Source organism: Polyodon spathula, chromosome 23 (genome assembly GCF_017654505.1).
Source record: "Polyodon spathula isolate WHYD16114869_AA chromosome 23, ASM1765450v1, whole genome shotgun sequence".
In the NCBI taxonomy this organism is placed as follows: domain Eukaryota; kingdom Metazoa; phylum Chordata; class Actinopteri; order Acipenseriformes; family Polyodontidae; genus Polyodon; species Polyodon spathula.
In genome coordinates this window covers 27,736,356-27,749,993 of record NC_054556.1, presented here as the reverse complement: position 1 = coordinate 27,749,993, position 13,638 = coordinate 27,736,356, and the positions used below count along the sequence as shown (strand labels likewise).

Sequence of the window (13,638 nt, the reverse complement as noted above, 5' to 3'; positions counted from 1 at the left end):
AGTTCATTGCAATGGTCTGTTTTAAACATGTATCAGCCTGTTACTGAATATAGATTTGGATTCAGTTCAGCCTGTTACCGTGTTACTGAATATAGATTTGGATTCAGCTCATTGCAATGGTCTGTTTTAAACATGTATCAGCCTGTTACTGAATATAGATTTGGATTCAGTTCATTGCAGTGGTCTGTTTTAAACATGTATCAGCCTGTGACTGTGTTACTGAATATAGATTTGGATTCAGTTCACTGCAGTGGTCTGTTTTAAACATGTATCAGCCTGTGACTGTGTTACTGAATATAGTTTTGGATTCAGTTCATTGCAGTGGTCTGTTTTAAACATGTATTGGCCTGTGACTGTGTTACTGAATATAGATTTGGATTCAGTTCACTGCAGTGGTCTGTTTTAAACATGTATCAGCCTGTGACTGTGTTACTGAATATAGCTTTTGATTCAGTTCAGTCTGTGACCATGTTACTGAATATAGATTTGGATTCAGTTCATTGCAGTGGTCTGTTTTAAACATGTATCAGCCTGTGACTGTGTTACTGAATATAGATTTGGATTCAGTTCACTGCAGTGGTCTGTTTTAAACATGTATCAGCCTGTGACTGTGTTACTGAATATAGTTTTGGATTCAGTTCATTGCAGTGGTCTGTTTTAAACATGTATTGGCCTGTGACTGTGTTACTGAATATAGATTTGGATTCAGTTCACTGCAGTGGTCTGTTTTAAACATGTATCAGCCTGTGACTGTGTTACTGAATATAGCTTTTGATTCAGTTCAGCCTGTGACCATGTTACTGAATATAGATTTGGATTCAGTTCATTGCAGTGGTCTGTTTTAAACATGTATTGGCCTGTGACTGTGTTACTGAATATAGATTTGGATTCAGTTCATCCTGTTACCGTGTTACTGAATATAGATTTGGATTCAGTTCATTGCAGTGGTCTGTTTTAAACATGTATTGGCCTGTGACTGTGTTACTGAATATAGATTTGGATTCAGTTCAGCCTGCGACCATGTTACTGAATATAGATTTGGATTCAGTTCATTGCAATGGTCTGTTTTAAACATGTATCAGCCTGTTACTGAATATAGATTTGGATTCAGTTCAGCCTGTGACCATGTTACTGAATATAGATTTGGATTCAGTTCAGCCTGTGACCATGTTACTGAATATAGATTTGGATTCAGTTCATTGCAGTGGTCTGTTTTAAACATGTATTGGCCTGTGACTGTGTTACTGAATATAGATTTGGATTCAGTTCAGCCTGTGACTGTGTTACTGAATATAGATTTGGATTCAGTTCATTGCAATGGTCTGTTTTAAACATGTATCAGCCTGTTACTGAATATAGATTTGGATTCAGTTCATTGCAGTGGTCTGTTTTAAACATGTATCAGCCTGTGACTGTGTTACTGAATATAGATTTGGATTCAGTTCACTGCAGTGGTCTGTTTTAAACATGTATCAGCCTGTGACTGTGTTACTGAATATAGTTTTGGATTCAGTTCATTGCAGTGGTCTGTTTTAAACATGTATTGGCCTGTGACTGTGTTACTGAATATAGATTTGGATTCAGTTCACTGCAGTGGTCTGTTTTAAACATGTATCAGCCTGTGACTGTGTTACTGAATATAGCTTTTGATTCAGTTCAGTCTGTGACCATGTTACTGAATATAGATTTGGATTCAGTTCATTGCAGTGGTCTGTTTTAAACATGTATTGGCCTGTGACTGTGTTACTGAATATAGATTTGGATTCAGTTCATCCTGTTACCGTGTTACTGAATATAGATTTGGATTCAGTTCATTGCAGTGGTCTGTTTTAAACATGTATTGGCCTGTGACTGTGTTACTGAATATAGATTTGGATTCAGTTCAGCCTGCGACCATGTTACTGAATATAGATTTGGATTCAGTTCATTGCAATGGTCTGTTTTAAACATGTATCAGCCTGTTACTGAATATAGATTTGGATTCAGTTCATTGCAGTGGTCTGTTTTAAACATGTATCAGCCTGTGACTGTGTTACTGAATATAGATTTGGATTCAGTTCACTGCAGTGGTCTGTTTTAAACATGTATCAGCCTGTGACTGTGTTACTGAATATAGTTTTGGATTCAGTTCATTGCAGTGGTCTGTTTTAAACATGTATCAGCCTGTGACTGTGTTACTGAATATAGATTTGGATTCAGTTCACTGCAGTGGTCTGTTTTAAACATGTATCAGCCTGTGACTGTGTTACTGAATATAGATTTGGATTCAGTTCAGTCTGTGACCATGTTACTGAATATAGATTTGGATTCAGTTCATTGCAGTGGTCTGTTTTAAACATGTATTGGCCTGTGACTGTGTTACTGAATATAGATTTGGATTCAGTTCATCCTGTTACCGTGTTACTGAATATAGATTTGGATTCAGTTCATTGCAGTGGTCTGTTTTAAACATGTATTGGCCTGTGACTGTGTTACTGAATATAGATTTGGATTCAGTTCATTGCAATGGTCTGTTTTAAACATGTATCAGCCTGTTACTGAATATAGATTTGGATTCAGTTCATTGCAATGGTCTGTTTTAAACATGTATCAGCCTGTGACTGTGTTACTGAATATAGTTTTGGATTCAGTTCATTGCAGTGGTCTGTTTTAAACATGTATTGGCCTGTGACTGTGTTACTGAATATAGATTTGGATTCAGTTCACTGCAGTGGTCTGTTTTAAACATGTATCAGCCTGTGACTGTGTTACTGAATATAGCTTTTGATTCAGTTCAGTCTGTGACCATGTTACTGAATATAGATTTGGATTCAGTTCATTGCAGTGGTCTGTTTTAAACATGTATTGGCCTGTGACTGTGTTACTGAATATAGATTTGGATTCAGTTCATCCTGTTACCGTGTTACTGAATATAGATTTGGATTCAGTTCATTGCAGTGGTCTGTTTTAAACATGTATTGGCCTGTGACTGTGTTACTGAATATAGATTTGGATGTTCAGCCTGCGACCATGTTACTGAATATAGATTTGGATTCAGTTCATTGCAATGGTCTGTTTTAAACATGTATCAGCCTGTTACTGAATATAGATTTGGATTCAGTTCAGCCTGTGACCATGTTACTGAATATAGATTTGGATTCAGTTCAGCCTGTGACCATGTTACTGAATATAGATTTGGATTCAGTTCATTGCAGTGGTCTGTTTTAAACATGTATTGGCCTGTGACTGTGTTACTGAATATAGATTTGGATTCAGTTCAGCCTGTGACTGTGTTACTGAATATAGATTTGGATTCAGTTCATCCTGTGACCATGTTACTGAATATAGATTTGGATTCAGTTCATTGCAATGGTCTGTTTTAAACATGTATCAGCCTGTGACTGTGTTACTGAATATAGATTTGGATTCAGTTCATTGCAGTGGTCTGTTTTAAACATGTATTGGCCTGTGACTGTGTTACTGAATATAGTTTTGGATTCAGTTCATTGCAGTGGTCTGTTTTAAACATGTATCAGCCTGTGACTGTGTTACTGAATATAGATTTGGATTCAGTTCATTGCAGTGGTCTGTTTTAAACATGTATCAGCCTGTGACTGTGTTACTGAATATAGATTTGGATTCAGTTCACTGCAGTGGTCTGTTTTAAACATGTATCAGCCTGTGACTGTGTTACTGAATATAGATTTGGATTCAGTTCAGCCTGTGACCATGTTACTGAATATAGATTTGGATTCAGTTCACTGCAGTGGTCTGTTTTAAACATGTATTGGCCTGTGACTGTGTTACTGAATATAGATTTGGATTCAGTTCATCCTGTTACCGTGTTACTGAATATAGATTTGGATTCAGTTCATTGCAGTGGTCTGTTTTAAACATGTATTGGCCTGTGACTGTGTTACTGAATATAGATTTGGATTCAGTTCAGCCTGCGACCATGTTACTGAATATAGATTTGGATTCAGTTCATTGCAGTGGTCTGTTTTAAACATGTATTGGCCTGTGACTGTGTTACTGAATATAGATTTGGATTCAGTTCATTGCAGTGGTCTGTTTTAAACATGTATTGGCCTGTGACTGTGTTACTGAATATAGATTTGGATTCAGTTCACTGCAGTGGTCTGTTTTAAACATGTATCAGCCTGTGACTGTGTTACTGAATATAGTTTTGGATTCAGTTCATTGCAGTGGTCTGTTTTAAACATGTATTGGCCTGTGACTGTGTTACTGAATATAGATTTGGATTCAGTTCACTGCAGTGGTCTGTTTTAAACATGTATCAGCCTGTGACTGTGTTACTGAATATAGCTTTTGATTCAGTTCAGTCTGTGACCATGTTACTGAATATAGATTTGGATTCAGTTCATTGCAGTGGTCTGTTTTAAACATGTATTGGCCTGTGACTGTGTTACTGAATATAGATTTGGATTCAGTTCATTGCAATGGTCTGTTTTAAACATGTATCAGCCTGTTACTGAATATAGATTTGGATTCAGTTCATTGCAATGGTCTGTTTTAAACATGTATCAGCCTGTTACTGAATATAGATTTGGATTCAGTTCTCAGGAGAAAGCTAACCACAGGTATCTGAAACACAGAAAAGAAATGTGAATATTGATTCATCTTTTTATTATTAACAATTGTAGTCGTTTACCAACAACATCAAATTGTGCCTTATTCAACTGTCACACCATTGTTTAAAGAACGCAATGTACACGTAATAAATTATTACATCTGTGAGAAAACCTCTCCACTAGAAACGGCAGCATCCAACCAAAAGTGTTGAAGGCTGCTTACTGAGAGACACACACGTTTCATAGCAGTCACATTTCATATGTACACACTGGCTTAAAGGAAGCTACAGCAGGGAGTCACGCATCATCAACGCTTAAGGGTAACCAGCGGCGTTGATTTGAAATCGAGTTTGCTCTCACCATCGCAAGTTTGTACCCGGAGTTTAAACTTGCTTTGTGAAGACCAGTCACACTGCACAGCCCTCAGTTATTGGTCTTGTTCTAGTAATAGCTGGCATTCGTGCTCGGCACTGAGATATAAAAGTGTCAATTATTTCAGTGATAATCCCCTTGGCAGAATTAACGCGACACCCTGCTGTCTGATAATAGAGAAAACACATACAGTAAATAGAGAGTCAGTGTTTCAAACATTACAACATCGTTTGGTCTTGTTCACAGCTGCAAGTGATTACAGTAATGAAACGTACCACTATTATTATTATTATTATTATTATTATTATTATTGAACTGGCCCTGTTGTCTCAGTAATCCGGGTTTACTGAAGTCCTCTGTTGTTTTATTCTATCTTAGGAAAAGGGAATTGCTTTGCCTTTCATTCGGTCCCTTCTACTGTATATCCACTTCTGCCAAATGGATTATTAATTCAGTGATTTAAAAGTTCAGGATTGGAAAACCTTTTTGCCTGAACCATGAACTAGCTCCTGCAATAAAATAAAGATACACCAAATAGCTATAAATTGCCAACATTCACAAAACGTGTTCTTTCAACCATTGAACTACAGGATCACGACCAGCACATTTAAAAAGCATTGATGGTCCTGGCATGCTCATCTTTGTTTCGAATACTTAAGTACTCCCAACTGACTTATATTTGTATCTTTCAATAATATTATGTAAACAGGTTTCCGTTTAAAGATCTTGCAGTGGCTAGTAAATCTCAACAGCCTGCATGTTTCCAGGACTCGGAATGCCATTTTATTGTTCCTGATCCATTCTAAAACTACCCTGTGTGGTTCTGTATACAGTGTTGCAAGAAGAGGGCACTATCACACCAGTAGAAATGCTAAAATAGTAGATTCAGGTCACACTTGTCAGTCTAAGGTTGAGTCTTAAGCCCCTTTCGCACTGGCATGCTCTACCCGGGTCAGAACCTACCCAAGGTCAGGACCCGGTGTCATGCGGGTCGGCTACACAATTTCACATTGCTTTTGATAAAGCAGGGTTGACCCGGGTGACAGTCACAGTACACAATGTGCGGATCAGTGCCCCGGAAGCAGCTTGTTACTGACGCTTCCATCCAAGCGTCTCTGGATTAGAGCCAATGTTTCTTCATCCCGGCTGCAATGTGGCTCAAGCAACAAAAATATGGCTAAACAGAATAAACAGAAATGTTCCTTGCGGAAGTGAACCCTTCACGCACGTGGCTGGCTGTTATTTGTCTCGCTCATCCCGGGTCAAAGCATGTCGACCCACATCCTGGGCTGGGTCGCTGCGACCCGGGGGACCCTTCGTACGATCCAGGTACGTGGTTTCACACTGTGCGGGACTGTGACCCGGGTAGCCAGAACCCGGGTCAGGACCTGGGTAGGAGTGACAGTGTGAAAGGGTCTTTAGTGGCACTTCATTAAGAAGTTTTAACAATACTTTGTGAATTTCATTCAGTCCAAATCGTTTTGTTTTTTTACTTACTGGTACTAGTTTTATAATTATTGTTAACATTAGGAAAATATTTCAGATGCCCTTACAATGACAAGTAAATCTGATCAAGTGCATATATATATATATATATATATATATATATATATATATATATATATATATATATATATATATATATATATATATATATATACATACATACACACATATATTTAGTAGTCAGTTACTTAAAATTGGAATGTGTTTTTTTAAATTAACAGCTCCTATACTACACTGACACCTAGCCCTTCCACATGTAGCCTGCTCCCTTCTAATGTAAGTGTTAAATACATTCAGAACTAACACAAGCCTGGGTTTATCTGGAGGGCACTGGAAATCATGGCTTGCTACAGAAGAAGAAACAAAATGAAAATAGCATTTGATTGAAATGTTTTTTCTTAAGAATAAAAAAAGTTATGTGTGTGTATGTGTATACACATATATATATACACACACAAACACAGTATATATTTCTGTTGATAATCTCTGTTTAAATGTGTAATGTTTAAAACAACACAGGGTTACTCCAATAGATAACAGAGCAAGGAAGAGCATCTCTTCTGACGGATTGCCTCTAATAGATATATATATGCCTCTATATATATATATATATATATATATATATATATATATATATATATATATATATATATATATATATGCGTGTGTGTGTGTGTGTGTGTGTGTGTGTGTGTGTTGACTCTTGAAAAGCTTTGGCACTTTGAAAACGCTACATACAGTTTCTCTAGAGCAGTTATGTTAAGTTAGTTTATTTGTTATTAACACTTTAAGGAACAACGAGTAGTCATCTAATTTATAATTCTTTAGTCCTGCCAGAATTTGAAGCCAGCACATCAGACAAGTGCGTCTGTTATAATAAAACTCTCTCAAACAAAAAACAGAGTAAGTGCTGATCGCTGGGTTACACAGTATAATACACATTGTAACTAATGTCTTTCAGAACAAGGAGTCCCAACACAGCGTGCAAACACAGAGTACATGTCTACTGTAAGAGTGTGTGTGTGTGTGTATGCGTGCAAGCACAGAGTACATGTCCACTGTCAGAGTGTGTGTGTGTGTGCGTGCAAGCACAGAGTACATGTCCACTGTAAGAGTGTGTGTGTGTGTGTGCGTGCAAGCACAGAGTACATGTCCACTGTCAGAGTGTGTGTGTGCGTGCAAGCACAGAGTACATGTCTACTGTAAGAGTGTGTGTGTGTGCGTGCAAGCACAGAGTACATGTCTACTGTAAGAGTGTGTGTGTGTGTGTGCGTGCAAGCACAGAGTACATGTCTACTGTAAGAGTGTGTGTGTGTGTGTGTGTGTGCAAGCACAGAGTACATGTCCACTGTAAGAGTGTGTGTGTGTGTGTGCGTGCAATGTGTGTGCAAGCACAGGAGTCTCATGTACAGGTGACATTCTCACACACACACCACGCACGTTCGTGCACATGTACAGGTGTCATTCAGTACATGTCCACTGTGTGTGTGTGTGTGTGTGTGCGTGCAAGCACAGAGTACATGTCCACTGTAAGAGTGTGTGTGTGTGTGTGTGTGTGTGTGTGTGTGTGTGCGTGCAAGCACAGAGTACATGTCCACTGTAAGAGTGTGTGTGTGTGTGTGTGTGTGTGTGTGTGTGTGTGTGTGCGTGCAAGCACAGAGAGTACATGTCCACTGTAAGGTGTGTGGTGTGTGTGTGGTGTGTGGTGTTCGTGTGCAAGCACAGAGTCACATGTAAGAGTGTGTGTGTGTGTGTGTGTGTGTGTGTGTGCGTGCAAGCACAGAGTACATGTCCACTGTAAGAGTGTGTGTGTGTGTGTGTGTGTGTGCAAGCACAGAGTACATGTGTGTGTGTGCGTGCAAGAGAGTACATGTCCACTGTAAGAATGTGTGTGTGTGTGCGTGCAAGCACAGAGTACATGTCCACTGTAAGAGTGTCTGCGTGTTTTTAAACTATGTGAAACCATGATCCCTATACTTTATTATATAATGCATCACTTCTCGTAGTCTTTATCAGTTTGTGGTTCACAGTAATGCACACTGCATTGGTTTCTCTCCACTTTCTGAAAGTCATTCTCACATTCAATCTGATAGTTTTGTTTTAGAAACCTTTCTGGTCTGCTGCTCACCGATCACTCTGTAAAAGTGAACGGTTGATCCAGCATTGCCAATGATGTTACACCCCCATTCTCCCCACACCCCAAAAACAACTACCTCTGTCATGCATTTCATGTGCACTTCTCATCAAACTACAATATAATATATCATGCTGTACACTAGTGCTACAATCGTGCATACCTAACCAAGATCCGCACCTCAAAGCCTGCATTGCTCATTCCATCTGAGAGTGGAAAGAAGAGACCCTGGCTCAGTGCAGACGTGCAGGTAATTAAAACATTCCAGGCTGCAAAGTGCCCAAGTGACAGCCCCTTTGTTTTTAACATTCATTTACCCTAACCCTTAATCAATATTAATACGCCTTTCATTAGTCCAATAAAAGTAGCCACATGCTTTCTCTGTCACCTTTGCTTTCGTTGTTAGAATGAATTGCTGTCTGGCTTATTATTGAGGATAAAACAAAGAAATGCAAATACAATAAAATGCAAATGTGAAACTGCAGGATTCTGCAGTTGCACAGTACACAGCAGCAATGCACTGACAGCACGCTAGTCTCTAATAGAAAGGTGCTCCTGTGCTATTACTGTGCAGGGTACTGTGTGTTCAGCACTGTGTAAATATTAAGTGTTCTGATGCAAAGAAACACCATTTATTGTTTTCTTGTTTTGATCCTACCGCTAGAAAAGGTTATGCCTTCTTTTTTCTATTGTATTCTTCGTGGTCAGTTCAAGAAGTCTCCTCCATTCACTCAGAAACAGCAACAGTCACAGGTTAATGACACTTACTGGTAATTTGGCAGGTATTCCAATGCAGTGAAAGCTGCTGTTGTACCGTACAAGTCTTCAAGAACTAGCCAGGCTTTACAAGCACAAGATTTCTTGAAAGCTCTTCCAAGCTTTGGATGAAGCACTGCAATAAACATGTACAGTATCTAACATTTTAAACATTGCGGCGCGTTTATAAATATTAATTAAGAACAAAACAATAGTGACCTTATTTTTCCTATTTAAATACATTTCCTGATATTATACCTTTCAACTTCTAATAGACTCTTCATCTTCGCCCGTTTATTAACAAGAATTGTCCACTTTCCAGATATGAACCCTCCCATTAACAGCATCTGCGCTGTGAGGTAACAACTCAGATGCTCAGCTCTGCAAAGTGAACCTGGAGATTAAAATCGCGTGACTCTGTTACCACCCTACTGCAGAGAGGCGGTATGAGTTACTTTGTTTTAGAGTCCGGGGCCATTAGTCTTTGTCTTCCCTTCATACTCCGAAGGTGGCGCTGTCCCCCATTGCAATGGGGTCCTGGAGAATCTGATCAAGCATGCAGCGTGCTAAGGAACAGGGCCTCCAGCACGGAAAGATAGAAACACATATAAAAAGCAGTGTTCTGCTTCTCTTGCGCCGTTATGACCTGTCACAGCAAGGGCCGACAGTGCTCTCGAGCGAGAGCTGCGAGGAGTGCCGGATTAGCGGCGCCATGGTGGGGTCCACCATGGAGGAGGTGGGGAAGAGCTTGTACCAGCCAATGAGCATGCTGGACAAATCCAGCTCCTCCAGCAGCACACGCACCACGCCCAGGAAACACTTGCGTTCCATGCGGCTGTAGTTCCCCCAGACGATCACCTGCAGGAGCACAAAACAAAGAGACAAAGAAGCGTGGGTTAAGAAAAGAGCCAATGATAGCGGACTAGATTCAGGACTAACTGCGATGCAGCTCAGAGCGAAATGGAACGCGAATGACTTTCTCTGACATCTTGTGTTCACACTGTCCAAGCTTCTCAAAGGCGGGCATATGTTGGCTGTGATACTGATCTATGTGGTTGAGTTCATGAATAGTCTGCTGTAATAATTTTTAATATTATTTTTTCTCCTGCTTTGCTTTCTTGTAAAAAGTTTTTTTTTTTTTTTTTTTATTGCAATTGAGATGTTTGGTTAAATGTAGACGGGGCAGGAAAAGGATCCAGTCGTACTCACCTGTAAGACTTTCCCTTGAGGACTTTCGGAGAATACGAGAACCTGGTTGTAAATGGGGTCTCGTGATTTGCGAGCACACTTTGTCTTCTTTTTTGCAACACAGATACCGTTTTCCAGCAGGTATGCCTTAATATATGCAGCTGAAACCAGAAACATACCATTTTAAATAATGAAACACAGTGGCACACTCGCTATTGATGAATCACTCCAGGGTTTGCAGGGAGGTTTCCTCGTCTTGTTTTCGTGTGTTCTTTACCTGGTGTTGTTTTGGAGCCCGGTTTGGGGGTCAGACCTCGTGCCTGAATAATCTCCACCTCCAGCTGGCCATTTCTCTCCATCAATCCAATTTCAACGTCCCCTGCAAAACCAGTAGAACACCCGATACCATTGCTCATACACAACCATTGCACTGCATCGTCAAACTAGCCTGCTGTACCACATTGTGTGTATGTTTATGACATGATTTCATAGCATATGAAAATTGGGTAACGCTTTACACCGTACCTCTAAATACTGTGTATTTGCATAGTAGTTACTTAGTAAATACATGTGTGCTTACACATAATTGCATAGCTACAATGTACTTAATGTGTAAATCTTTGTGCAAGCCGTTTCTTACCCATTGATGGCGTAGCCAATGTCTGGCGTCCAACAAACTGTGCCGGGCCCATTCCATCCAGGAAGTCACTCAACTGAGTGTCGGACGCAAGGCAAACCCCACTGTAATTCAGGCTGCAGAATCGATAAATGTAAATATCTATAGTATAAATCCAAAAGAATCAAGAGGCAGAGCAAAGCCGTCCTTGCAAACAGCACAGTTTACACTTTTTATACAGAACCTGTGACACACAAAGCCGTGCGTCAATCATGCATTGATTGACAACATGGATTACTGTGCAGTGGAGTTTAAGAAACATCAATCAGAGCGCATGCTGCAGAGTCTGAGTGATTTGAGCTTTCTGTTAAATTTCTATCCAAGCATGGACAAAGGGAATGCTTGCAGACTTGACAGTAGCACAGCTAGTCTATTCTTCTGGAGCGACAATGTAGTCTGGCAGCTACACAAGGAAATGCATTGAGTTCTGTTCATCATTGCCTAGTCCCTAAAGCATAGGTATAAAAAACCCACCAGCAGCATTAACTGATGTCTGATGTCAGCTGTAATGTACAGTACCTAGACTCTTAGATGAATTCTTCTCATTGTAATCAAGATGTAAGAGTGAAATGGGTCTCCAGCCGACTGCTTTGCTCTCATTATAATCTCTTTAACTAGCATGGCCAGCTTGTAAACAAGCACTTTGCAACCATCATAAAACATTTCAATGGAACCTATTTAATTTACAACAGCAGATTGTAAATTCTGTATATTTCCATTGACACAATTAACAACTTGCAATTTAAAAAGTATTTTTTATTCCTAATTTCAAGTAACATTCTTTAATGTAACATTCTCTATGTGCATCTGTCCTCTTTTCTACTGTGCTTGTTAGTTCCTCTGGCTCTTGGTGGAGTTGGGTAAGGTAGATAATTAGTTTCTGGCTCAGTCTCTGTAAAGTTCTGACCTCCTTTTTTGGAATCTATTTTTAAAGCAGTGCTGGGACAGCTCTAGCCAGCTGCTGTCAGATTCACAGAACAGAAGTCTCCTGAGAGCTGCAGCACTCCTTCATTTATCTTACAAACACCCATCAGGCCTGTTCAAGCAGGTCATTCCTTTTCAATGGTCTCCTTGTTGACTCTGCGGTCTCCTGCAGTCATGTCATACACCCTGCAGCCCTAATCTCAAGACACAAGACCAGACGTAAAGCCTTGCTTTCTGGTGTGGTTGCCATGCATGGCAGAGCATTACTGTGCCAGAGACTGAGTGCTGCAACAGCTTTGCTTATTTTGTGTGACCGGGTTCCTCTCTGTCTGAATGCTCAATGTTATTTCATGCAAGCCCTTTTCACTAAAACCAGCAGGTAACACTTTACATTAAGTGTCTCTAATTAGTGTGCATTTATACAGTATTTGCTTAGTGTGTGTACTTACACATAATTGCAAAGGCATTATGCATTGTTACAATGTACTTAACGTTTTGCATGATATATCTAAGTACACAACTGTATCAGAAAGGGGTTGGGGAGCATAATAACATTGCAGTTACTCTGCTGTAAATGCACAGTGATTATAGGCACTTCAAGTGTTAAGAAGCAGACTAACTCTTTGCTGTTGGGGTGTCTATCTGCCTCTACTCCTTGTCATGAATCACTCCCAGGCACATTGTTTATTTAAATGTATTTACACTATGTATCCAGGAAAAAGATTTGCAGCACCGTGCCAAGAATAGCAGAGTTCCAATGTCAAGGTTAGTAGAGATGTGTCTGTGTGTGTGCTAATAATGATCCAGCGTACTATTCACAGAAGAGTCCTTTGAACCAAATACCACAAACATCACTATGATATATACAACATGTTACAAATGAACCCCCCCCATTACAAAATGTATTCAATAATTCATTAAATGCATCCAATCACACATTGGGGTATATTTTATATTATAGATGTATGAATTAGCCTTGTATCTTGTAAAGCACTTTGTGATTGTGGTCCACTGTGAAAGGCACTATAGAAACGTTTTCTAAAGCTAGTTAGATCATAAACCCCACAATCTTCTCAGAGCATTCATAATAAAGACTCCAGTGTTTGTGGGTTTTGGTCTCAGATGAAATAGTTGTTTTCTTTTTTCTCTCTCTCTTACAGGAGCAGATTTATGACAGAGTCGCAGAGAGGCCCAGAAGGATGCTCTAAATGATCTTTCTTAGTGAGTAATTTAAATACAATCCCCCACTCTTCCACTGAGCATCCCCGAGGGTCACGACAGTGAATCTGCCTCAGTGTGCTGTGCATTAGGATAGAGGACGCTGTCAGGGTCCACAGCTCACTGTACTGTTACCTACCCTTGACCTTCAAACTCCACACTCTCCTGGAGACCTTTAGGGAGTTCTTGGGCTAGATTCCCATAGCCGTTTACTCCAAACACTCCGAGTCTGAAAGCAAAACCACCATTTACAATCTGGAACATGGAAGAAGCAGCTTTACACTATTAACAAG

General features: G+C 39.8%; 1 protein-coding gene across 2 annotated transcripts in view; it reads right to left on the bottom strand.

Annotated features, from left to right (window-relative positions):
* Positions 1 to 8,304: 8,304 nt before the first annotated feature.
* The window catches only part of LOC121297681 (regulating synaptic membrane exocytosis protein 4-like), a 23,948-nt gene continuing 18,614 nt past the window's right edge, over positions 8,305 to 13,638 (bottom strand). Inside the window, exons 3-7 of one of the 2 annotated variants that reach the window (XM_041224120.1) lie at positions 13,485 to 13,574; positions 11,168 to 11,280; positions 10,805 to 10,906; positions 10,549 to 10,688; positions 8,305 to 10,197 (exon numbers count right to left, since the gene is read on the bottom strand). In XM_041224120.1, the coding sequence (XP_041080054.1) occupies positions 9,979 to 10,197; positions 10,549 to 10,688; positions 10,805 to 10,906; positions 11,168 to 11,280; positions 13,485 to 13,574 (664 nt within the window). In that variant the 3' untranslated portion in view covers positions 8,305 to 9,978. The remainder of the gene's footprint in view (positions 10,198 to 10,548; positions 10,689 to 10,804; positions 10,907 to 11,167; positions 11,281 to 13,484; positions 13,575 to 13,638) is intronic. The other variant, XM_041224121.1, reaches the window with a different exon arrangement.